The sequence below is a fragment of the Protomyctophum parallelum genome, assembly GCF_964188405.1.
Source record: "Protomyctophum parallelum genome assembly, chromosome: 20".
NCBI lineage: Eukaryota > Metazoa > Chordata > Actinopteri > Myctophiformes > Myctophidae > Protomyctophum > Protomyctophum parallelum.
This window is the reverse complement of record NC_139718.1, coordinates 42610026-42636537: the sequence shown is the minus strand read 5'-3', so window position 1 is coordinate 42636537 and position 26512 is coordinate 42610026. Positions and strand designations below refer to the sequence as shown.

General features: G+C 45.2%; 2 protein-coding genes across 3 annotated transcripts; both read left to right on the top strand.

Moving 5' to 3' along the window:
• Nucleotides 1-7807: 7807 nt before the first annotated feature.
• On the top strand, nucleotides 7808-8617 carry olig4 (oligodendrocyte transcription factor 4; the record flags this gene model as incomplete). Its single annotated transcript, XM_083792800.1, has 1 exon — nucleotides 7808-8617. The coding sequence occupies one exon, from the start codon at nucleotides 7808-7810 to the stop codon at nucleotides 8615-8617; it is 810 nt and encodes a 269-aa protein (XP_083648926.1).
• A 4606-nt stretch (nucleotides 8618-13223) lies between these two features.
• On the top strand, nucleotides 13224-26013 carry bsdc1 (BSD domain containing 1). Of its 2 annotated transcripts, none has more exons than XM_083791196.1 (11): nucleotides 13224-13297; nucleotides 15533-15587; nucleotides 16027-16143; nucleotides 17013-17180; nucleotides 18952-19006; nucleotides 19847-19962; nucleotides 20324-20392; nucleotides 21844-21925; nucleotides 22473-23057; nucleotides 23663-23766; nucleotides 24558-26013. In XM_083791196.1, the coding sequence occupies exons 1-11, from the start codon at nucleotides 13287-13289 to the stop codon at nucleotides 24585-24587; spliced, it is 1392 nt and encodes a 463-aa protein (XP_083647322.1). In that variant the 5' UTR covers nucleotides 13224-13286; the 3' UTR covers nucleotides 24588-26013. The 2 variants fall into 2 exon arrangements, with proteins under 2 accessions (XP_083647322.1, XP_083647321.1); XM_083791195.1 differs by lacking the exon at nucleotides 16027-16143 and adding an exon at nucleotides 16187-16330 and having other exon boundaries at nucleotides 13275-13297.
• Nucleotides 26014-26512: the final 499 nt, after the last annotated feature.

Here is a 26512-nt window from a genome sequence, read left to right as displayed (position 1 = left end):
CTGCTATACTCATCTGACGGCCACCTCCACCGTTTGGATCTGCAGCAAACCTATCTCGCACACACTTCACGACGCCATCTACACCCCCCCCCCCCCGCATCACTCCTCTTCACCCATCTCTCCCCTCTCTCTATCTGTCTGCCCTTCCTCGTGTCCCCCTGGGGTCGTTGAGGGGTAATTTATGGACCTCTAGCAGCATGGAGCAGGCCCAGTGTATGGCGGATGCCTGCTGACCACGCTCCATTCAGCTCCGGATAGGAGAGGGCTTGGGTTCTTTTCATCCTGCCCCATAATCAAGCATCTCTCCCTGGGCAGAGGGTCCCCCTCTCGACTCCCCTCTCTTGTCCAGTCCTCCATGGCGTGCCCCCCCCCCCGCCCCCCCTTACACACACACACACACACACACACACACACACACCGCTACGACCATCTCGGCCTCTTAGAAACGAAAGGGGAAAGTTATTGGACTCTTTAGTGAGCCATAAAATGTCCAGGGGGATTTTCATAGCCGGCTTTGTTGCCTTTTCTGCTTGCAAACCGAGATAATGCGATTGTTTCAGGCAGTGTAAATTAATAAATCACAGAGTGGTTTGTCCGGGGCGATAACAAAAGGCACTGCTCCCTGCTCCCAGGAACACTTGTCGGCCCCGTTCAGACTACTTTGTGAAACAACTTTATATCTCCTCTCTCTCTCTCTCTCTCTCTCTCTCCGTGCGTGGACGCCGCTATTGAGGGAGGGAAATAGTTTCGATTCACGGGGAGAGACGAGCAAAACGACACGTTTTGACAGTGGCCAGTGCACAGATAGACACTAGGGGGTGCTATAGAGCACCCCCTGCCCTTTTGGCAATTTTGCTCTTAAAAGAAAAAGAAAAAAAAGTTTTATTTTTTTTCTTAATTTGTAGTGTGTGGACCATGCGGTGACATTGATCAAATCTTGATAAAAAAAACGCTTCTACTATATTATTTAGGCCCCCCCCACACAATCTAAAGCTATGTTTCTATGTCGGTGGTTCTTCGATTAAAGAAAAATAGCAGACCTATACAAGCTCGTAGCGCGCCACTCGGTGGCGCGCTACGAGCTTGTATAGATCTGCTATTTTTCAATAGCTATAAAGCACCAAAATGGGTTCCCGCCCCATAATGCGCTGCACAAGTGCCCTTTTTTTCTTCACTTGAGCACCTGCCCCTCTAAATGTCTGTGCACGCCACTGCGTTTTGAGTTCAGAGTTCCTCCCTCCGCGGCGCTGACCATTTTGCATCTGGTTGATCGTCATCTCAAAGTCCCCGAGATTAAAAACTGGACTGGAGGAAAAAAGGTGACATAAAAGGAGAAAGGGGAGAGAACCCAGATATACAGTCAGACAGATTGAATAATAGTGCTATATACATGTGCAGTGATTCTGTTTGTCCTCCACGGTTGCCTCCTCTCTCGTCTTCCACATGAACCCATTTTGGCCGGGCACCCGTTTTTGGTGTCAGCATCATGTTATGCTTTAGCTATTGAAAAATAGCAGATCTACAAGCTCATAGCGCGCCACCGAGTGGCGCGCTACGAGCTTGTAGGTCTGCTATTTTTGAAAAATCGTAAAAATGTGCCTCAAAATTTGGAATATATTTTTTCAGAATGAACGTTTTTAACTCAAATCTTGCTTCTGGGGAGAGTCCCTGGAACAACATATTTTCAGATGGGGGTCTCGGAGGCCAATTACAGATAGTTTTTGGGGTCTTTGACATGAAGTATCGAGTGATATAGGCCTAGAAACAGGTATTTCAGAAAACTGTCAGGATTAGAAGACACTTTTTTCCAGGCCTAAATGGGTTAACACCCTGTGTATGTGTGCACCGTGTACAACATAACATCATCGCCGTTGATCCCGTTAAACAATGACCGACAGAGAGTTGAATTGGAGCCTTGCGGTGCAACAGTCCCCACGTTTGCTCTCCAGCTCAGCGCGTTATATATAGAGCCGTGATGATGGGCCCTAATCTGCTCTGATCCTTTGTCACTATACAAGCATACGGCTGTGATAATGCCCTCGTTTTCTGGTCACCTGAGCACTTTCACAGCCGTGAACCCCACCAGGTGGCAAGAGGGGAAGGTCTCTATAAACCCAAAGTGACCCGTTGGCCCGGCCCGAGACCCCTGAATGGACTGGAGGAGAGCGCAAAGAGGAAAGTCAAACACCCTTTAATGCAGGGTTAAAGATTGAGGGATTATGTGGCAACATGGAAGGGTGGCTACTCTTTTTTTTATTAAAGGGATCCAGAGCTCGGGGTTGTCTTGTCTCTCTGTGTGGGCCCTTCCACTCTGTAAACACATGAATACGAATGAGAGGCACTCAGAGAATGGGGATTTATAATCTGGTTCATACAATAGAGAGATATAGAGCAGGATTGATCACTGTTCCTTCTCTTCTCTGACACTAATCAATCGTCCGATAGATGATGTACGCTTGCATCACGGGCGGAGACGAGAGTTTTTTAATCTGTAGGAAAGATCTGCAGCATCTATATTTTATTATGCATGAAGTGAGACAGTTAGTTCGGCGTGGACAGAGATATATTGCTCTTGTTCTATCGCTCCTTTGTGGAGGAGAGCATTTTAACCTTTTGTTCCATTGCCTGAGATATGTTTCATTGTCAGTGAAAGATGTTCCGTTTTGTATTCATATACAAAAGCTGAATTCCACTGGCCTTGTCTCCTTGGCTGTGTGGCTGATAAAAAAAAGTATATATAGGCTACCATATAAGATCAATAAGGTCAATTATGTCCAGTAAGTAATCCTGGTCTCTAAACTACCTCCCCCTGGCCAGCCGGGGTGCCTGATGGAGGGGAAAGGAACTGGTCGGAATAACGTGTTTTTGCAAAATAGTAAACAAAGCCTAAAAGCGAGTCGGGGATTCGATTCCCGAGCTTGAAGGCCTTATCTGCGTGTCACTCCCTGTCTTTCTCTCCCAGTTTTCCGGTCAGTCTCACTCTCTACTCAAATAAAGGCAGAAAAGTTTTTTAACCCATTCTGACCTGAGATCAGATTCATAACGAGGTTTCCACTGGACACCCCACTGGTCTGATGAACCCATTCTGACCTGAGATCAGATTCTAAAAATGTCAGTCGTTCTTCGATTTTTCAAAAAATAGCAGACCTACAAGCTCGTAGCGCGCCACTCGGTGGCGCGCTATGAGCTTGTAGATCTGCTATTTCTCAATAGCTAAAGCATGACATGATGCCAACACCAAAATGGGTGCCCGGTCAGAATGTGTTCAAGGGACCAACCTCTTTCTGTGGAAAGATGGCTTTCGAAGGCAATTCAATACATGCCTCTGAAAGGTGAGACTTGGCGTTCGGGTGGCACAGTGGTAAAGGTGCCTGCCTGCGTGCAGGTTGTGGGTTCGGATTCACCACAGTGCATGCAGCTTTGTCGAGCAACTATATACGAAAGGAGCCCCTCCTCACTGGCAGGTGAGCTAGTAGGATATACAACAGTACGTCCTCCCGGTAGGGGCTCCTCACTGGCAGGTGATGAGCCAACAAGCACAGCAGTGGGAGGAATAAATTGGGCATAGCAACTAAATTGGGTTAGACAAAAAAACACACCCACACACAAACAAGAAAAAATAGGTGAGTCCGAAAAGTCAATCAAGAATGAAATCAGGACCATTATATGTCCACCACAGTTAATTAGGGGCCTGGCCCAATTAGAAGCCATGAGGAAGTCCAGCAGTCGCATTATTGGCCCAGAGCCTAACGATGGGGAGAATCCATATGCTCCCCGATAGAAGAGCCGGAGTGGCTCCAGTCGGCCCCTCAACCTCTCTCCAATTAGCCCATTCTGAACGGGCACCCATTTTGGTGTTGGCATCATGTTATGCTTTAGCTATTGAAAAATAGCAGATCTACAAGCTCATATCGCGCCACCGAGTGGCGCGATACGAGCTTGTAGGTCTGCTATTTTTTGAAAAATCGAAGAGCGACTGACATTTTTTAGAATCTGATCTCAGGTCAGAATGGGTTCATCAGACCAGTGTGTGTCCGGCGGAAACCTTCGTATGAATCTGATCTCAGGTCAGAATGGGTTAGAATATCACTGACTGTTGGCTAGAGCCCAGACTCCCTGCAGGGCCCCCTGCTGGAGAACTGATGGGGGGGGGGGCACTTGATTCTCAGGCCTAGTTAGGCACTGTGTGTGTGTGTGCGTGTGTGTGTGTGTGTGTGTGCGCGTGTGCGTGCGTGCGCGTGTGTGCGTGCGCGCGCGTGTGCATGCGTGGGTGTGTTTCAGTGTTTGTTTGAGGCACACATGCAGTTCGCCAGACATCTGTAGAGAGAGAGAGAGAGAGAGAGAGAGAGAGAGAGAGACCCCACGGTTCATAAAGAGTCCATCAAAGTGCCGTGATGCAAACAGCTCAGCGATCACAGCATGCAAACGCACTCCCACGGCCCGAAAAACTGCACTTTCCACCAACATCATCAAGTCTTCTGCACAAAGACCTGCAGACTCCCACGTGGGGGCTATAGCAGGCAGCATGGAGCTCTGCTGGCTGTGGGGCTCTGGGGTAAACATAAACCCAGAGAGAGAGACGTCCCGCTGTGTCGCCAGTCAGTCGGAAAGCAAACACAGCCTTAAGATCATCTGCCAGCCATGGGAGATGAAAAGACACACACATTCCGACCGACCGTGCTCCCTTTCTGAAGAAAGACACCTTCATTTGAAATGAATGCAGAAAGTGGTGGTGGTGGTGGTGGTGGTGGCATGGGCGTGATATTGTTCTGCACAGGCATTTGGATCAAATCCAGGGTTCACAAAACTGACCTACTGTAACTGTATCTTTCAATGTTACGCTGCATTGATATATTCTGCGGCCCTCTGTGTTTTGTGGCTTGGCAGTGCTCCGTTCACTGGAGGTTTGCTTGGCGGAAAACAATCAGGGAATTGCTGACAAGTGATACGCTACGGAGAGTGGTATGTGGAGTAGACAAGATGCAAATGCTTTATTCCATTCTGACCTGAGATCAGATTCTAAAAATGTCTTCTACATCCTGACAGTTTTCCATTCTGACCTGAGATCAGATTCTAAAAATGTCTTCTGTGTCAGTCGCTCTTCGATCTTTCAAAAATAGCAGACCTACAAGCTCGTAGCGCGCCACTCGGTGGCGCGCTATGAGCTTGTAGATCTGCTATTTTTCAATAGCTAAAGCACGACATGATGCTGACACCAAAATGCGTTCCCGTTCAGAATGGGTTATTCATCGCCAGTCACATGCTCATGCATGTACGTACAGTGTACGTGCAGGGACATGTTGGTGCGTCAGAGACTCCACCAGACTGTACTAACAGTGTCCAACAAACTGTATAATAATAATAATAATAATAGAAGGCAAATAAAATTACACCAAGTTATAATACAAGTAAAGTACTAAACAGTACTATAATAAGTAATATATAGGTTAAAAGGGCGTAAAGTGTAGAAAACGTTAGTCATCTGACAGATGTGCCAATACAAACTGATTTGAGATAATGAGCATACATATAGACTCCGGCTGAAATACTGTACAATTTAGAGTGTTCCCCGTTAATGTAAATATACAAAATATAAATGATGAATAAGAGAGAAGAGAAGAGAAGAGAAGAGAAGAGAAGAGAAGAGAAGAGAAGAGAAGAGAAGAGAATTAAGGAGCCTGCTATCTCACAGCAGCAAGATTAGACCAACAGAAATGAATCAGTCCAGGGAGGATTTCATGTCACCGAATGGTAGGAAAGCGCTCTCATGCGAGATGAGATGTTATATCATCATAATCATTTCATTGAGGCCCATCTGATATACCATGCCTTGCAGCCCCATTCCACATCAAGAGGACATCGTAATTAACCCATTCTGACCTGAGATCAGATTCATACGAGGTTTCCGCCGGACACACACTGGTCTGACGAACCCATTCTGACCTGAGATCAGATTCTAAAAAATGCCAGTCGCTCTTCGATTTTTCAAAAATAGCAGACCTACAAGCTCGTATCGCGCCACTCGGTGGCGCGATATGAGCTTGTAGATCTGCTATTTTGAAATAGCTAAAGCATAACATGATGCTAAACATGACACCAAAATGGGTGCCCGTTCAGAATGGGTTAACCTCAGGTGTGTTCCAAACTCAACTCAACTCAAATCATATAATAATAATAATAATAATAATAATAATAATGTATATGGCTAAAACCAACCTTCTATAAGCTATTACGCAACAAATATGCCCTATATAGAACACAACGCTATGGTAAGTAAAGGTCATGGTATGGGTCTGACCCCATTTAGGGACCAGGCTTTATGGTTGAATGAGGCCACAACACAATGCTGCTCCTACTGTTATTGGCATCTCTTTAAATGCCTTCGGCCTCCTTCCAGCGGTGTTGATGTGATTTCGCAGACTGTTTGGGAGCTGTTAGTGGTATTGAATCCAACCTCTTTTGTCTCATAAAGCCCTGCTGGCTGAATTGTACCTATAGTGCCGTCATTAACGGTCCTTGTCCTTGTCTATGTGTCCCAAAAGCACCACAGCAGAGGGTGGATATAGGGGCTCATACCTTTCTGTCCTCCGTGCCATGGATACCGTATGTAAATAAGGCCGGCCGGCCCGCGCAGCTAGGCCACTTTTTTTTTATCTTGGTATATTGTGAAAACATTGTCACGCAGAATTCAGCCCCTTCCCCAAAATAACACATCTTAAAACCATCCAAAAGGTGGCTGTGCACGTTCACAGTCAATTAGATTTTCAGTGACACCGTTGTGTTTTAACCCCGTGAATAGATTCATAGAAACGCGATTCTGGATCTGTATTTTTATTGAATTTCCGCGACATTTTTTTTTACAAAGTATCAAAGTACATAACAACATTCAAGATGTGGAATTACATTCACATTACAGGGCTATACATGTCGTCATAGAAATTCATCAAGGTTACAGTTATACACGTATCAAAACAAACCATTCAGTTCATTCATGTATACATATAATTCCCTGGGCTGGGTTTTTATTTCAGCCTTTAATGTGTGGACGGATTAAAAGCCACACATAATAAAGATGTATTATTCCCCTCACCGAAAGTGTTAAAGTGTATGATAATCGAAACATCAATTAAATCTCTCTATCCATCTTCCATAATATATCTTCCAATATGATGATCATTCTAACGTGACTGACAGCATGATCTACATTGTTTCACTGGAAAACCATGACCACACATGCAATACTTTCAAAATATGCAACATCATCAACACAACTTGATATTATAGTCAGATCATTTCCATTTCAAGGCCTTAGCTATAGCAGTCCTGTTTAACCCGTGGGTGTGCTCCTTAACATGTTAATCCACACCCCTGCCTGGTTAATGTGTAGGGGTTGGAACAGTGTTGGGGGGGGGGGGGGGGGGGGGGGGGGGGTTGGGGAGAGGAGTGGTGAAAGTGTGTCCCTTCTGCAATTGGCTGTGGCCCCTAAGTGTCTCATTATGCGCCCGTATTGTTCCTTTGTTGGCCCGGGGGGGTATAAATACACCCAGCGGGCCTAGTGGGACTGACAGTTGAATCAGAGCCTCTCCTGGAGAACACAGTCTCACCACCACCGAGAAACAGCGCCAGCAACACTCAGATCACCCAGAGAGAGAGAGAGAGTGTGAGAGAACATCGACCTATATCAGGGGATCGAGGCCTTCCTTCTTGCATTCATTCAATAACGCCACCGCCGGCCTGAAGACACCGAAGAACCTCGACCGATTTCTATTCCATTTTAAGACCTTTTAGGGTTTTTTTACATCGAAAGATGGACTCCGACGCCAGCTCCAGCTGCAGCCGCTCCTCGTCCCCGGACCTGGTGGTGGACGACTCGGTCGGAGGCTTCTTCACCAACAAGATGTTCCAGAACTACTGCCACCAGCAGCAGGGCACGGCCATGAGGGAGGTGGGGGGAGGCCACGTCCTCCGCCACCACGTCGGAGGAGGAGGCACGGTGACCGCCGCCGACCCCGAGGAGGAGATCCCGCAGGAGCTGAGGCTGAAGGTCAACAGCCGGGAGCGCAAGAGGATGCACGACCTGAACGGCGCCATGGACGGCCTGCGCGAGGTCATGCCCTACGCCCAGGGGCCGTCCGTGCGCAAGCTCTCCAAGATCTCCACGCTGCTGCTCGCCCGCAACTACATCCTCATGCTGTCCACGTCGCTGGACGAGATGAAGAAGCTGGTGGGCGACGTGTACGGCGGCAGCCGGGCGTCCCACGTCTCCCGCATGGGCCCCGCTCATCCTCATCCTCCTCCTCCTCCTCCGCCGCCCTCCGCGCCGCACATCTCGCTGCACCCCCTGGCCCACTCCCTGCACCACGCCCTGGTGGGGGGCGGCGCGCCCCCTCCTCACCACCTGTCGGTGGCGCCGCCGCCCGCGCCCCACTCGCCGCCGTCGCCCGCCGTCGGCTTCCTCGGCTTCCACGCGCCGCCGTCGGTCCACGCCGGCCTCCTGAAGGAGCAGCTCCACCTGAGCGGCGGCTCCTACCACCGGCACTTCCCCGGCATGCCCTGTCCGTGCGCCCTGTGCCAGCCCATGCCCGCCCATGCCACCACGGGCACCCTGCACCGGTGAGCACGGAGGAGGACTCTTTGGAGCAGAGAGACAGTGTCAACAAAAAAAAATGGACGCAAAAGAGGGACCATGAACACTTAAATGAACTGATCAAACTCTGGCTGGAGCCATGAGGTGCCTGTAAATACTGTACATAATTTGTTAAATATCACGTCAACCGCTGCTATTTTTTTTTTATACATAATCTTGTCTTGCTTTTAGAACATTTTTAAATGCACTGTGTGGGGGGCCTTATCGGGATAAAGATTGTTGCTTCTAATTTATCGGATATCTGTTGTGGTGAAACGATGTCTAAGATGAGGAACCGTCGTGTCCTATATTGTGCAGGTTTTCTATTTTTCTTAAATTAAACTTTTGTTATAATGAATATTTTGTTTCCGTCCGTTCTTTCTCTGGGTCAACAAAAACGTCTTACTTTTTTCAAACATATTTGTGAGTCGGGGTGTGTAGTTATCAAGCAATTGACTTAACTAGCATAATAACTTATTTTATATACTCACACATTGCATACAGGGAGCCAAAAAGAACAGGTCTACAAGCTGACAACGTGCGGTGCGATCTGTTCTTTTTGGCGAGTGACAACAATCAAACTACGGTATATCAATTATACATTCATAAACTACACTCAAGTATAGGAGAGAGGTATAGCTACTGAAAGAGTGGAGGCTAGACTCCCTTGGCTAGACCCAGTGGGGTGTATTGGAGCATGGAAGAGAGGCGAGGAGGTAGGTGGAGAGATAGACGGAGGGGGGGGGAGGACATGGGGAGGAGGAGGGCATTTAGGAGAGAGGGGTGATGGTTGCTAACCCACTCTGGGTGGAGAGTCCCTTCCTCTCACAGAGAGAGGAACAGAAGGGCCCAGACAATGCACTTGCACATGTGGCGTTTGAGAGCTCGAGAGAGACCATCCATCTTCACCTCAACAGGGTGTGGGAGATGAAAGGATGACACAGGCGCCGGCGAGGCGCGTCACTTTTGTCTGACACAGACGAGAGAGGGACAGAGAGAGAGAGAGAGAGAGAGAGAGAGAGAGAGAGAGAGAGAGAGCCACGGACGGTCCCCCTCTCATCTCCTGGCCCCGCAGGAACATTTGTCCCTGTCCAATAAATATATGGCTGTATTGGCCTTATTAAGAGGGAATCTGAAATGGATACGGTTAACGTATTCATGGGCAATCTCAATCTGGCCTCCGGTATAGGAGCCGCATATACACGATTAGATTTTTGTGGGAGAAAAATGAACAAAAATATCAAACATAATCATGATCGCAGAATTGCACTCGTATAAGTTGTCGCGTTAATATCGAACACCGCAAGCGCCTCCAATTTAAAAACATTAAGAATTTGATACGTGTATAAACAATGAACAATTAAATAAAACTGCGGGCGCAAGTCATCATGGAAGTTGACTGCCATGAGCGTATATAGCTTTAGTAGTCAAACGGCAAAACAATGGCCGTCCCCTCACTTAGCAACAAATCAAGCGTGTAAAAGACATGCTTTTTCCTCCCACGGGCTGACAGATGAGCTGTGGAGATGAGGGGTAGAAATTAAGAGATGTAACTCCTTTGGCTACCGGCCTCCCTCCCTCCCACCCCTTCCTCCTCCTCCTCCTCCTGTGAGGCCCTACAATAGACGCCGGACAATGGGGGACACAAAGGCCGAGGGGAGGCCAAGCTCTCGTGCCTGCGGAACACAGACCTCCCTCCATTCAATCTACATTTCATCATGGTAACAAGCGCTGTCGGGCCCAGAAGAAGCCCCGACACTCCGCTCGCCACAAAGGCGGTTAGCTCTAATTTATGAGGCCATTGAAACTGTAAAGGGCCCCTGTCACTGCTATAGCGCTAGGGGGGGGGGGGGGGACTGTCAGCTGTGGGATGTCCCAGTGGGGGGAGGCAGCTGCCAGCCCAGGCCACAGGCCAGGCCCGAGCAACGGAGCTTCTGTCGTGGGGAACCAGTGCTGCTGCGTCACCTGGTACCCGGTCCCCCCCCCCCCCCCTGACACCGAGACCCGGGGTTCTCCCACGCGGTCCCCCCCCCCCCCCCGACTTTTATTTGGGCACAGGTGGGAATGGGAAGCAGAACACATTGTGGGGATTAATGGGGGATCTGTCTCCCTTTGCTCTAGGTGGATAATTAGGGACATTGACTTGTGCAAAAGCTGGTGTTTCCTGATCGACGCCAGATGGTGTTAACCCACAGTGTGGCGTGTGGGGCAAGGGCAGAGGGTGTGTGAATGTCTGGGTGTGGCGTGAGTGTGTGTGTGTGTGTGTGTGGGGGGGGGGGGGGGGGGTAATGGATATGAATCTTAAATCATACAATATGGACAGTGCCTCTGCTTAAGAACCCTGTCCCTCAATGAATGGTCCTGTGTCTGCCCTGGTCTTGTGTGTGATCATGTCCATATTTGTCTGTTGTGTTTCTGTTCATCTGGTATATACCTGTATATATTTTTTTATCACGTTATGCTGCCCTTTGGGGATAATAAAGTATATCTAATCTCATCTGCTACCCTACAATGGCAGCACAGGTTTTAACCACTCAAGCCCCTATATATATATACTTAATTCTATTTGTTGAATACAACAGATTGTTGCGTTGTGAGCTTGTAAATCTATCTAGCTGTTTAGACTATAGCATTTCTATAGCTGACTTGTTTTTAACCTGCTATATAATTATGTTCTGTTTCATTGCTTTTAAATTATTATCTTTTACTTTATTTGTTTTCCTAATAAAGTTGTCCTTTTAGAAGATGTTCCCTCCCCTGACACCAAAACATGTAAAGCGTCTTTGAGTACTCCCAGATATTAATATTAGTATTATTAATTCACCGATTTTCACTATCGATACAAATGCTTACACATAATTGTGACATTTTTCACCCACATTTTGGTTACAATGGCATTCCCAAAATAGCTGCGCTATAGGTTTAAAGTGGTTAGGACTTTAGTTATTCATAATAAATTGTAAAAAAAAAATGACATTCGACACAAGATACATCATTATACAGAGGGGAATAGCTGCCCTGCAATGCTTGTGGAATAAATGATATTTTTCATAGTGCTGAAGAAGCAAATGATAGACACATACAAATGAGACCAGACAACATGGGAGGCTCGCGCTTCTTCAACAACATCCCTTGTTTCCAGACTATTGTGTATATCCTCCTCGGACAAAAACCAGGAGTGAAATGTCATGATTAATTACAAACTGTTCAGCCGAAAGCTGACACATCAAGAGATTTCGAGCACAGAAACCAAAGAAAGGCACTTAAACGGCGCAAACAGTCAGGGAGCGCGCGGTTTCTCTCTTGAATATGAGGTCCCCCCGTGCAGGTCATCCCATTGAGCGCTGACAGATGGATAGGTTAACTGATTCTGATGCTAATCAATAGAGGGGTGCGTGTTCATCTCGGCTCTGGCAGAGTGGTGCATCGACGGAGTTAATTAGGGGGACTGAAAGGCCCCAATTAAAGGGATTGAGAGCCGGGACGGGGCAGACATATTGCGGAACATACGCGCGCACATTGTGCAGCGTCTGGATACAAGGGGAACTTCAATTAAGTGAGGACACTCATCCAGAAGCTTGTTGTCTGACCTTTTTTTTTTTTTTTTTAACTCCCCCCTCTTCCATTTTACACTTGCTTCTCTTGGCCCAAAATGTGGACAATGACAGCAGGGCCCAGATGGGAGGGGTCAGCACATAATTCATAGGCGTTCACACTTCACACACAGCCACACACACACACACACACACACACAGGTACACGCGCAGAATTACAACAGGGGTCGTCTAGTCCGCAGTGATTCAGATGGGAACTGCTTGACGCTGATTATACATACAACACACAGTAGGTTAAATTTGGATATAATGTAAATCATGTGTTTATGCAGATTAATGGACTTTTTAGGCTGGGAAACATTTTAGATATTGCTTGTATATACCTACGGTATACACCTCTGAAGACAAACAAAGCAGATTGTATTTTGTTTTTCTTAACATTTTCAAAAAGCTATAGGCCTAGGTTCTGAGCTTATATTTTGTGCTATACTTTTGCACGACACTGTCATAGCCTATAATGCCTAATGAAGTAGGCTATTCCATTATTTTAGAGAAAAAAACACGACATTATGTTTTCTCCCCTCATTAATTTATGTAAAATTACTAAAGTAAACACATAGCCGGATATTTATATTGAATAGAATCTTTCAAGCTTTATGAATGATATGTTGTGTTGATTGATGTGTATTTTGGTTATTTCCATGGAATCCTTTAGCCGCCCCAAATGTCTATCTGTACTTACGTGCGGTTTACATTTTTGTCTAATAGTGTATAATTCAATTAATCAAATTCAAACACTGGGTTTAATCAGACCAGTGTGTGTCCCAGTGGAAACCTCGTATGAATCTGATCTCAGGTCAGAATGGGTTCATCAGACCAGTGTGTGTGTGTCCAGTGGAAACCTCGTATGAATCTGATCTCAGGTCAGAATGGGTTTAAAAATAATATGATTCGATTTGGATCCATCCATGAAGCAGCAGCATGCAGTACTCATGCCAGCAGGAGAGCGGCAGTAAGGCGCACAGCGCTCCAACGGTCTAACGGCTAAACTCAACCACCCCTCCAGAGGAAGAAGCAGTAAATATTGATGATGTCATCGTGTGAAGATGGCTGAAGGGTGAGAGAGAAGTCGCACAAATACTTTTTATGTTTTTTACACGTTTAACGCTCTTACTTAACGACGTTACGAGGCGATGTACCGCTGCCCGCGGGCGTTGCGCGCTCGCAGCGCCGCTTATCCGGCCTGTTGTTCGTTGTGTCAACGTTGAAAAAACAAAAAAAACAAGTCACGTAAAAAGGGAAAAGATCTGCAAATCATTTCAGGAAGTGCTCCCCCCGTTTGTTTACCAAAACACTGACCAGTATAGACTGCGTTTAGCATGTTAGCTTAGCCGTCTGTCTGCGTTTAGATATACCATCTAAAAGACCCGTAATAACTCAATAATGTGTGGGAAATCATTAACATCCCGCGTTCAACTTGCACGCCGATCTAAACTAAACACTGATGTTGACACTGATGGCATTGAATAGCTGTCGTTACACACGATCGTTTAGCCAACTTAGCATGCATGCTAGCCTGCCTGGGTTAGCAGCAGCAGTTGTTGTTTTGACGTTTAGGTGTTTGGCTTTTTGTCTAACAGCTGTTTGTATCGTTTATTTATACAGGTGATTATAATGAATTGGGTTAAATGAATAACATTTTTACAACGGAGACATGGATCAAATCAAATGCACGATTATTGTCCTTTTGTTAGTTTAGCCAACTTAGATGCTTTAATCAGCTTTCTGTCCAAGTTACAAATGGCAATTCTCTTGACAGGCCATTCATCCAAACAGAAAGGTGAAAAGTCCCTCCTTCGTGTTGTATTAAACTGCCTTAAACTCACCAATATAAAATATTGCACCTGTACAGATCGCTTGGGTTACCACAAAAGGAGTTTCTTGTCTGTCATGTTATTATGAGCTGCTTTCGGTCAATCAATTATCAGCGCAGCGATTGACGGTTTGTGTTCCAGTTTGGAAAGCGCTTGTTTTCATTTCAATAACGCAACAAACTGCTGCCTCCTTGTGTGCGAATATTTCCAAAATGTGTACATTGCACGGATGCCACGGAATGGGTATTGACAAAGTATGTCTTAACATTCTATGGTCAATATGGTGGATGTTTATGAATTAAACTTGATAGATTAATAATGTGGTCGGATAACCCAAGCTTTCCATACAGCTTCAATATTAAGTTGTAATACAATAAGAAATTACTTTTCTGTTGGATGGATGGGCTGTCAAGGGTTGGTATTGCAGAATCTGCAGATAGCATAGAAAGTTGTTTTTATCTTCACTTTATTTAACTTGTTGCTACAATGTTCAAGCCCGGGGGAAAAACCGGAATCCTTGCATGTACATGCGATGTACAGCCTTGAATCTGCATAAAATGTATTTAGGCTGCATGAATACAGCCTTGAATCGACATCAAATTTATTTAGGCTGCAGCACAGAAAAAAATACATACGATAGTAGGTTTTAGCCTGTATAGACCTCACACTTGCGTCAACTTAATACAATCATAAAAGCCACCAGCAAGGAATAATACAATTAACTGCTTCCAGCACCGTGAGCTATCGCAGTGGTTCTCAAAGTGGGCTCGTCCGACAAATGATTTGGGCAGTGGTGTGTTTTCTACCGTGTTACGCTAGTTAGTATATAGTAATACCTTCCAATAAAATAAAAAGTATTCTGTCCAGTAAACAAATGAGGAAGTGTATCCGATATGCAGGGAGTGGGGGCAGCACTAGGCTTCAAATAGCCTTTTTCATGTGATAATGTGAGTCAGAGAGGTGAAGGCTAGTGTGTGGCTATTGTCTTGAAGTCGAGTTTTGAAGTAATTCACGCATTAGCCTAACAATAGATGGCACACTTAAGTTCCAAAGCTCCAAAGTGGTTGAGTTACAGGGTGATTAACATTAGAAACAGTAGAAAGTCGGTACAACAAAGCATATTGTAATAGTACCCCGTCTTAACTGCATGCGCTCACTTATGTGTTTGGATGCATGTATTAGTGAGTGTGTGTGTGTGTGTGTGTGTGTGTGTGTTAGAGCGGTTATTTCATTCAGTGACCACGAGCGTGTGTGTGGGAGGGAATACTTATGGTATACACTGCAAAAAATATTATAGAACACGCCTTGACATGTTTTTATTAACGTTGGCAGACTTCCTAAAACCGAGTAGCAGTTGGGGCCTTTTCATTAGTTGTTGTAGACTTCACTGGAACACTCTGGTCTAGCTGCATTCTGTTCGTTGTTTGGAATGTTAAATACTGCAATATTATATAATATATATTCTCTTCCACTTGTAGAGAAGGCTGGTGGGGCGGCTGGCTTCAGCAAAGCTTTCAGGTCGTCAAAGACAAGGTAACCCGTCTCATTAGAGTTTTTACAGTTACCAATGTTTATTTTTTTCTCCTCCTCAACAGGCTGCAACAAACAACCTAATCTTTTAACCCATTCTGAAACGGGCACCCATTTTGGTGTCGGCATCATGTTATGCTTTTAGCTATTGAAAAATAGCAGATCTACAAGCTCATATCGCGCCACCGAGTGGCGCGATACGAGCTTGTAGGTCTGCTATTTTTGAAAAATCGAAGACACTTTTTAGAATCTGATCTCAGGTCAAGAATGGGTTAATAATGAAACTGTCAGGATGTAATAGACATTTTTAGAATCTGATCTCAGGTCAGAATGGGTTAACAAGCCAACATACAGAGAGCATTGCTCGATGCCACTGTACCGAATAATACATAACACTTAACCCACTGTCTTCTGTCGTCAATGTGCCACCTTCTTTCCCTAGTCATCCGAGGCCTTTGAGTTCATAAAGCGAGACCTGACAGAGTTCAGCAATGTGGTACAACATGATACCGCTTGCTCCATCGTGGCCACAGCCAGCGCCGTCAGAAACAAACTTGCGGTAAATTTTTACAACTTTTTTCTTTTTGTATGCTTTATTTCAGATAGGTCAGGGTAGTGAGACAGAGAACCAAGGACAGAGAGAGAGGAGAGACAACAGGACGAGGGTGGGCTTCGAATCCGGGGCCTTGTGCTCACTAGGAGTACATGGTCTGTGCACTAGCTGGCAGAGTCTCCTGGCAACCACGGTAATTTACAACTTTAATCTGAGCCACTGTTTAAAAAAAATATATATACGTTTGTTCCAAAAACAACCTGAGGAAGTATGGAAGGGAGCAAGTTGTCTCCCAATGGTTTTTTTAAAGAATGATAATGATGCAGTAACCACTGGAAATAAGGCTAATTGAGTACTGGCGGGTGCTTAAAACAGCTCGACTGTTTCGAATGCGTAACCCGCATTTTAATCACATACCCTACGCTGCCCGAGATTGTTGTATTACCTTTAGAGCATATACGCTGAATTATTTGGGCTTTTGATCCGCGAAAATCCGGCGGAAAAAAAGGTCCCTCGGTTTGTTATGAACCGATCGCACCATCCGCCATCTTGGTGCAACCCGGAAGACGCAGCGCAAGACCCGTCTCCATGAGGCGTTGTACCCCGTTATTTGCACTGGCCTCAATTTCCCAGAAGCCCTAGCAGCCCACGGCATGTGTCGATTTCCGGTTTTTCGTCGTCAAAACGAAACCATCTAGTCTCCATCTCCGCGGCAAAGACAGAGTTTCTTTTTATTCATTACAATACGGCGGATTAAACACATAAAACAAAAGGCTGGAATGTCGTATATAGCGTATATAACCTGGATTAAACTATTCCTGGCAGCTAAACTGTTTTAATGTTCCGTTCAATGTCATTGTCTACAATGTGTTCAGGTGGAGGGATCCTCGGAAACCACGGAGAAGGTGAAGAAGGGCCTTTCTAGTTTCTTAGGGGTGATTACGGACACGCTCGCTCCGCCCCCCGACAAAACCATAGACTGTGATGTCATCACGCTGGTGGCGACCCCGTCAGGAACCACGGAGATCTACGACAGCAACAAGGTGGGCATCAATCAGTGTTATCTGAAGCACGTAGAACCAAGTGTTTTCGCGAGTGTTCAGAATAGGGATGTCAGTAACGGATAGTTTCCCAACCGGTTACCCGTTAGGATTAACCGGTTCATTAACGGATAGTGGTTGATTTTTTTTCTTTTTTTAATAGGCTACCCCAAATGTAATATGCATGTATAGCAGGCACCATAATTAAAGTTGGTAGACGAATGGCATACATTTATTTATGCTCCTTTTATAAAAGACAAACAAAAAAGCAACATTTAACAATATAAATAAATTGTTGTAGGCTTCTGGCTTAATCATCAATAAACAACGCATCGCATCTGCATGATGCATGCATCTGCGCGTCTACAGTACAGAGGTCCGCCGGTTCTAGTCCAACAAAACATAAATAAATCCAGTCCAGATCCGAGCAACCTATACCTATAAAGCCACTGGACGCATGGGCTAAGCCTTTTTTTTTATTATTAAGGAAGATCAGCATGCATGTCACCGGGTTCCGTTTGTTGACTTTTCGCTGACGAGAAAACCCTCAAACATCGATAGCACATGGCTAACTTTTGATAGCCGTAAGCCGTGCCAGTGTGGAGACGGATAGGAGGAGAAGGAGGAGGAAGCGGCAGCGGCGGCTGTAAACGTTCTCCCTCCAGGCCAAATGGCCAATAATGGATTTAATAATGTAGGTCTCTGCATTGATACGGTCGACATGTGTTCATCTCGTCTCGCTGTCACTCGCTTACATTTTGACTACCGCAAAGCTACCGTTGTAACTTGTAGCCAACTAGCCATTGAAGTACAACAGAGAACGGGGACATTGAGGGGGCAGAAAACAGAGCCCGAGCGCTGTTCATGCAGCCTGTTGTGCGACAAGCTGGGCGGCGCAAATAGCAATTTTAGGCATGTGTGCAACATGACAACTGTTTTAAAGTATTGTACAGTGACAACTACAGTCTCTGTAATGTTTATGTTGTACTATTACTAAAAACGATCTAAAATAAAGGGATTTAAGATCAGAACACGCATTTATTATTATGCAAATTAACCGTTAAAGCTGATAAAAATATCCGGATGTTTCTTAACGGTCGGCTAACCGGTTAACCGGTTAACCCCTGACATCCCTAGTTCAGAAGCCCATCTCCTGGACGTGTCGTGATGCTAGAATGTCACAACAATCGCTGCCCCCCCAGGGAATTCCTATCTGTAATATGGGCTATTTTGGAGAATTGTACATAAGTTATAATGTACGGAGTGGAAAGTCTCAACAAAATCTGTGTTCGCGTTCTGGCGTTTCTGCGGTTGTTTCTCATTCTTTTCTGTAACCTTAACGGCTAAAGCCACGTTTTAGATGTCAAACAAACAAAATGTGAGCATGGGGTGATTTTGAAATAAGAAAAGCTCTTGAAACTATTCAACTTTATCATGCCACATTGCTAAGCAACACAGTAGAGCTGTTAACCCATTCTGAACGGGAACCCATTTTGGTGTCGGCATCACGTTGCGCTTTAGCTATTGAAAAATAGCAGATCTACAAGCTCATAGCGCGCCACCGAGTGGCGCGCTACGAGCTTGTAGGTCTGCTATTTTTGAAAAATCGAAAGAAATGTTAGAATCTGATCTCGGGTCAGAATGGGTTAATAATGAAACTGTCAGGATGTAATAGACATTTTTAGAATCTGATCTCAGGTCAGAATGGGTTAAATGTGATCACATGAATCTCAGATAAGATAACCACAGCGAATCATATGCCTCTCTCCCCCAGGCCCGCCTTTACTGTCTACAGGCAGACCCTGCTACGTACTGCAATGAACCCGACGGTAAGACGCACATCACACAGAACTCACTTGTGACTCTACAACGGAAATGGTAGAGATGCTTTTCCTTGGAGTAACATGCAAAATATCCCATGGCCTTAAAGGGACACTTCACCCTTTTTGCAAAAACATATATGTTAATGATGTTTAGAAGCTTTAGAACACTTTCCTGGGGGTCTTTATGTGTGTAATATGTGGTTTTAGATATTTTAGATTGTAGCAGTGAGCACAGTGTCTCTGATGTCATGGACACTGGTCTCACTACCTTCCTGGACTACAATTCCCATAATTATTTGGTGCACTGCTCCTCATTGTGGATAGGGGGAGAGCTGTCTTACTGAGACAAAATGTAGTCCAGGAAGGAAGTGAGCCCAGTGTCCATGACATCAGAGACACCGGGCTCACTGCTACAATCTAAAATATCTAAAACCACATATTACACACATAAAGACCCCCCAGGAAAGTGTTCTAAAGCTTCTAAACGTCATTAACATATATTGTTTTGTAAAAAGGGTGCCTTTAAGTCTTAAGGTGGTTGCACACTGGACGCGTTTTTCGGAAAACCGATGGAGAAACGCCACTAAAAACCTGTGCGCAGGGTCCTTTACCGTGTAAGCAAAGAATATTTCATATTCTATTTATTATACTTTTATCTATGAACTTTTCCTCAAATGCACATGCTCGATTCCCTGACACCCCTTGGGTATTTAGTTAAGGAACCCATCTGCTGGAAGATAAAAAGACGCAAAATGTAGAGGCTAAATGTAAAGCTGAAGCTTACCCCCATTACTCCTCCGTGCCGTGCTTGCGTCTTCATCTGAAATTAGTCGTTTCGTCTTCCAGGTCCCCCGGAGCAGTTTGACAACTGGCTGTCCAGCTTCAGCTTAGAGGAGAAGAAAGGCCACGTGTCAGAGCTTCTCGTCAACAGTCCCTCAATACGAGCCCTGTACACCAAAATGGTACAAGCTGTTTGCTGAAACTGTACAACAATTAACATGAACGTTAACCCATTCTGAAACGGGAACCCATTTTGGTGTCGGCATCACGTTATGCTTTAGCATATTGAAAAATAGCAGATCTACAAGCTCATAGCGCGCCACCGAGTGGCGCGCTACGAGCTTGTAGGTCTGCTATTTTTTGAAAAAAATCGAAGAGCGACTTGACATTTTTTAGAATCTGATCTCAGGTCAGAATGGGTTAATCAGACCAGTGTGTTGTCCAGTGGAAACCTCGTATGAATCTGATCTCGGGTCAGAATGGGTTAATAAGCACCTCGGCTAGTTTTGGAGCTGATTATGTTCTCCGTTACATTTCTCACAGGTACCAGCGGCTGTAGCCCATTCAGAATTCTGGCAGAGGTATTTCTACAAAGTCTTTCAGTTGGAGCAGGTATACAGACTTTTTTTCCCCCCCTTGCCTTTGTATTTGTATTTATTTATTCAGCACAGTATAAAAAACAACACATTGAACATATACATATAAGAAGGGTAAAGTGCTAGGCTGAGGCAAAAAAAGCCCAAGGGGCTTATACGAGGCCTCTACCTATGTAAAAACACAATGAAAACACTGTGCAAGAAATATAGAATATCCAGAAAACACCATTGCAGTATATAAAACGAGAACAAAACAACAAGAAGCATGATTAGAATTATCGGTTATCTACATGATTAGAGAAAAGAAGAGATGATACAAAGACATATAATTAAGTGATCTGGTCAATTAAAGTGGGTCCTAAACTTACGTTTGAAAGGATTTAATGAAGTAGAAATTTGATGAGATTGCTGTATAGGTGTTCCATAGCTGTATCTGATGGAGAGCTGACACTGACTTTTGAGAGTTCTCAATCAGTGCGTGTGTGAAGTCGTTGTGCAAGAGTTTTCCGAATGCCATCGGAAAGATCGACATGAGAAAATCAGCGGCAGATGATGTTAAAGAAAGAGATACTTCAACCCAAAGTCACAAAGCCTTGTACGACCTGTACACTTTGAAACTTTCAGTGGAGTTGCACTGCTCACAAATGCTCTGCCATATCATGTCAATGTGTGCATGGATGTTGTTGTGTGTGTGTGTGTGTGTGTAGGGGGAAAATTACTGTGTTTTGTGAACATGCACATTGTGCACATTGTCTGACGTGCTATACACAGTATGAAATCGACCCCAATCATGACGTAACACCACCAGGAAGTTACATCATGCTACCAGAACACCTGGTATGTTTTTAGCCTGCAGCCTGGGTGTCTCACATGATCCCACCCACACTTCTCAGAGTCCACAAGACTAGACTTTAGTTATGCCAAAATAGTTCCTTAATTCATATCAAGGTAAGCAGTAAGTAACTTGATCGTCCTGTTTTGACTCCCAATTCTGATTGATCACAATCACTCTTCTTAAATAGAAACACTTAACTTCCGTTGTCACATACTGTAGCTACTTCTGATAACCAGAGCCCCCCCCCCCCCCCCCCCCCCCTCGCTCAAATCGTGTAATATGTTTTATATTTTTTTCCCCGGGTGTCGATGGCGTTGCCAACCGTGCTACCTAATTTAAAGTAGATGCCAGTGCCCGGGTGTAGTTTCTTTTTAAATTGCATTTTAACCCATTTTGGTGTTAGCCTTATGTCATGCTTTAGCTATTGAAAAATAGCAGATCTACAAGCTCGTAGCGCGCCACCGAGTGGCGCGCTACGAGCTTGTAGGTCTGCTATTTTTTTGAAAAATCAAAGAACGACTGACATATAGAAACATGGCTTTTTCAGAACACTGTCCGGATGTAGAAGACATTTTTTTTAGAATCTGATCTCGGGTCAGAATCAATGGGTTAAATCTAAATTTGCCCATCAGGAGGAGGCAAGGAGAGTGTCCCTGAAGCAGCGAGCAGAGCAGAGCCACACGGAAACCCTGGGCTGGGAGGAGGAAGACGAGGGTAGGCTATATAAACTCTTTTAAAGGGACACTTCACCCTTTTTGCAAAAAAATATATGTTAATGACGTTTAGAAGCTTTAGATCACTTTCCTGGGGGGTCTTTATGTATGTAATATGTGGTTTTAGTTATTTTAGATTGTAGCAGTGAGCCTGTTGTCTCTGATGTCATGGACACTGGTCTCACTACCTTCCTGGACTACAATTCCCATAATTCTTTGGTGCACTGCTCCTCCTTGCGGATAGGGGGAGAGCTGTCTTACTGAGACAACATGTAGTCCAGGAAGGAAGTGAGCCCAATGTCCATGACATCAGAGACAACAGGCTCACTGCTACAATCTAAAATATCTAAAACCACATATTACATACATAAAGCCCCCCAGGAAAGTGTTCTAAAGCTTCTAAACGTCATTAACATATATTTTTTTGCAAAAAGGGTGAAGTGTCCCTTTAAGTTCAACTTTTTTTGGTCCAGCAACGGCAAGCGGCATGTTTCAGTATTCCAGTATTGACGACTCTCTGGCGGCGCGCCACCCCGTTTTTGTTTCAGACGACTTCCTGGGAGCCACGTCTCCGTCCCGCCTCGACTTCACGCCTCCGCTGGACGACGACGGCGCCGCCCCGCCGTCGCCGTCCCCGACCGCCACGTTTCCCACGACGGTGACCGCGCCGAGCCCCGCGCTGTCGCCGTCCCCGAGCGGAGACGGCAGCGGCGGCGGCGGCGGTGCTCTCTCGGTCAGCAGCGTCAGCGTCAGCCTGCCGACGCAGGTGGAGCTTCTGCCGGCCGCGGTCACCGAGTCACCGGGCGAGAGGATGACAGAAGCCGGCCTGGAGGAGGAGGAGGACGACACGACGGCCGACGAGGCACGGGACCACCACCACCACCACCGGAGGCCCGCCAAAGGTCCCGGGGCACGAGTGGAAACGACGGAGGTTTCCCAGCCGGAGGTCGCCGCCGTCGTTGTCGGCGGCGGCGCGTCGGCTGCTGCTGCTTCGGATGTCTCTGCCCCCCCCGCCGCCCCCGCCCCCCCCAGGCCCGACGCAGCGAAGGAAGACGCCGGGCCGCAGGACCTGAGAGTGTTCGAACTCAACTCTGACAGCGGGAAGTCTACGCCCTCCAACAACGGAAAGAAAGGTAATGCGACGCAGGGATTCGGACGGGGGCACGTCAGCCACGTCGGCTTGATTCCTCTGTGTGTGTGTGTGTGTGTGTGTGTGTGTGTGTTTGTTATAGTATGTAAAGTTGCATTCTTATTGCACAGAGGATAGCCCTCTATATACTTGAATCCTACCAAGATTAATCCATTTTGACCATGGGAACGATTCTGCAAATGTCTTCTAAATCCTGACTGTCTTCTTGGAAAAAGCTGTGTTTTTCTATGTCAGTCGTTCTCTCAAACACTTTCATGTCACTTTTCACCATTCTTCAAAAATAGCAGACCTACAAGCTCATAGCGCGCCACTCGGTGGCGCGCTTTGAGCTTGTAGATCTGCTATTTTTCAATAGCTAAAGCATGACATGACGCCAACACCAAAAGGGTTCCCGGCCAAAATGGGTTAACTAGGATTCCTGTCCCTTACTCTTACATTGCACTTTTCAAGTCACTCTGGTTTTTCTGCTAAATTACTAATGTAAACGTTTTTTTCTGACTGAATCCCAAACATCATGTTTAGACGGATCCGAGGTCACGGTTGGTGGGCTGGTCTCAATCTTCTTGGCCTCTCTTGTTAACCCCTTAGGTTCCAGTACTGATGTGAGTGAAGACTGGGAAAAGGACTTTGACCTGGATATGACCGAAGAGGAGGTCCAAATGGCACTCTCTACAGCACAGGCTTCTGGAGAGGTGCGATGGGTCCTACGATGGTTCACACATCATAACTACACACGGAACTGCGTTGTACAGTACAGGACATGATTTAGAAGTAGGATCCAGTGTGCGGAAGTATATAACCTCATTTAGATTTATTTATTGATCACATGATAATGTTTAAAAGTCCACATTAATTTACCGGATGAAGAATGCCATTGTCATGTTTTGATCAATAAAGAAATGTCTAAATTAGGCTTTACCTAAATAAAGTTTGTGCCATCCACCTAAATTATGTATACAAATATATTATATATACAAAAATAGCAGCTCATTGCAAGCTTGTGCATCTGCTATTTTTGATTATATATATATTTTTTTTGTGTGAGAAATGAATTACTGATTTAGAAAGCATTTGTAAAGTCGACATCAGGTCTTAATTTAACCCATTTTGGCCGGGAACCCATTTTGCATCATGTTGCATCATGATGTGCTTTAGCTATTGAAAAATAGCAGATCTACAAGCTCATAGCGCGCCACCGAGTGGCGCGCTACGAGCTTGTAGGTCTGCTATTTTTGAAAAATCGAAGACACTTTTAGAATCTGATCTCAGGTCAGAATGGGTTAATAATGAAACTGTCAGGATGTAATAGACATTTTTAGAATCTGATCTCAGGTCAGAATGGGTTCATCAGACACAGTGCGTGTCCAGTGGGGAAACCTCGTATGAATCTGATCTCAGGTCAGAATGGGTTAATTTAAACGCTACCATAAATTCACATACCATTTTCTCTTTTCTTCCCCTTTCTCCCCTCCCTTTTCTTCAGGTGGACGAGGACTGGGAGAACTGGGACTGAAGAGGAGCCGCTGGGAGCGCCAAGTCTCTGTCCCACCATTAAAAAAGCTAGTTCTTCTCGGCAGGCGAACCATGCTTAAAAAACGTGTTTTAACTCTTTGTCCACGCTGTCACCATGTCACGATTGTCCGTATAAAGGGGAACGTCCGGCGGGATTTTGGACCATATTTGCTGAACCTGTTGGCACAGAAATCAACAGGGGAGACCAAGGCAGTAAGCTTTATAGACGGCACCGTTTAGCTGTCGGGGGTTAGCGCCGCAAATAGGTCGCTGGCTAACAACTTTAGTTCTCTCAGTCGTTTTCTCGAGTAAATTCAGACTTTAAGAGAGCATATATGACACTAGTAAAGTATAGACGGAGGTCGGTAAATTGTTTTGGCAAAGAAAAAAAAGAAGCTAAAGCCTGGTTTATACTTGGTTGCACAGCGGTGTCGCGTGCCCCCGAAAACAACGCGTTGCAGCGAACCGGTCGTGATCTAGTAGACCGGCTATTTTCGGCATGCGACATTAGGCACGCAACTTGCAGTATAACGGGGCTTTAAGGGATGCCCATTGGATTACCGTAGTCCGAATGTGAATGGTTTCACCACAGCAGGGGAAAGGGAGTTGGTTGTACTCTTTTGTTTTTTGGTTTCATCCTTTTATGCCATTCAATACATGATGTATGATGATGTTTTCAAGTGTAATTCAGAGTTGGGTGAAAGACGTTTTTTTTTTTTTCCCTTCAGGCTGCAGAATAGCCATAAACTGTAAACGCTGCTTATTGATTTATAAGATGAAATATCTCGCCAGTGGAATTTATTTTTCTTCTATTCTGGACTTTAGTTATGGTTTAACTATTTCATGTAAACGTTTGTCCCCCCGCCCCCCTCTGTGTTTGGATAGTCTTCATCTTATGAGAGTACTCAAAATGAAAAGGAAAAAAAAGTATATACATATATATTTTTTGTTCATTCATATGATTTGAATTGTGCTTTTCATTTTGTATTCACTCCACACTCTGGATTCATGGCCTTGTAAAGCATAAAGCCCGATATAAATTAAGCATAATTTATACCGTGCCACACGGCGTCGATTGCCGACGATAACCGATAGCAAAATTGGTTACCTTCGGCGAGCACCGCCGTCTAGCGATGAAGCATAAATCAGGATAACACTTTGTTATCAAGGATCTGATTCGAAACACATTTTGTACATACGTCTTTGTCCCTCTGTTAATTATTATTACACTTTTTCCATGCCATGTGGCTGTGATACTAAAATATCACATGTTAAAAAGTGTCATTATTTTCTGTCAACATTCAGATGTTTACATCTATTAGCCTGTTGTCTGTTTATTCTCATTGGAAGGGAGAGGGAACTCATGTATTGTCAATCATTTGAGCAAGAAGTCACTCGTGACTTCAATAAAAGCGAATGCAAACTGATGCTATAGTGTCTTGAGCTCGGAATGGAGTGACGCCAATGGAGTCTTGTGCCAATATACTGTACTCAGAGAAAATGTTAATAGACGAACTTCTATGTTAGTCTGGTTGGTATGCAGCAGTGGTTTATTTCAACCAGTGGTCCGGGGACCACCAGTTGTCCTTGAGGGGGTTCCAGCCTCCAGGTGGTCCCCGGGTGTGGACCCTTGTTTTAGATCGTTAACTCTTTGAGTGTACAACGGAACCGGATGGACCCGTAAGGGTCAATTTTGTGGTATGGTACCATTAATACAGCATGGAATTGTGGACAATTTGTCCAAACAACAAAATATGAAGTGGGTTTGAGAGGCTAAATCGGATCAAATTCTGAATAAATGATGGACCTTGATATGAAAAGGGTTGAAAACCACTGCTATACAGAGAATGCTTGGTGTATATAGTTGGAAATAACCGATCTACCAGCCCACCATTAAAGGGATAGTTCAGATTTTTTTTAAACTTA

Excerpts from the sequence above, each read along its gene's own strand:
- bsdc1 (XM_083791195.1), top strand. Across the intron at positions 15,588-16,186 it reads TTCAGGTCGTCAAAGACAAG|ATAGGTCAGGGTAGTGAGAC; the intron begins GTAACCCGTCTC and ends GCTTTATTTCAG. Across the intron at positions 23,767-24,557 it reads CAGCACAGGCTTCTGGAGAG|GTGGACGAGGACTGGGAGAA; the intron begins GTGCGATGGGTC and ends CCTTTTCTTCAG.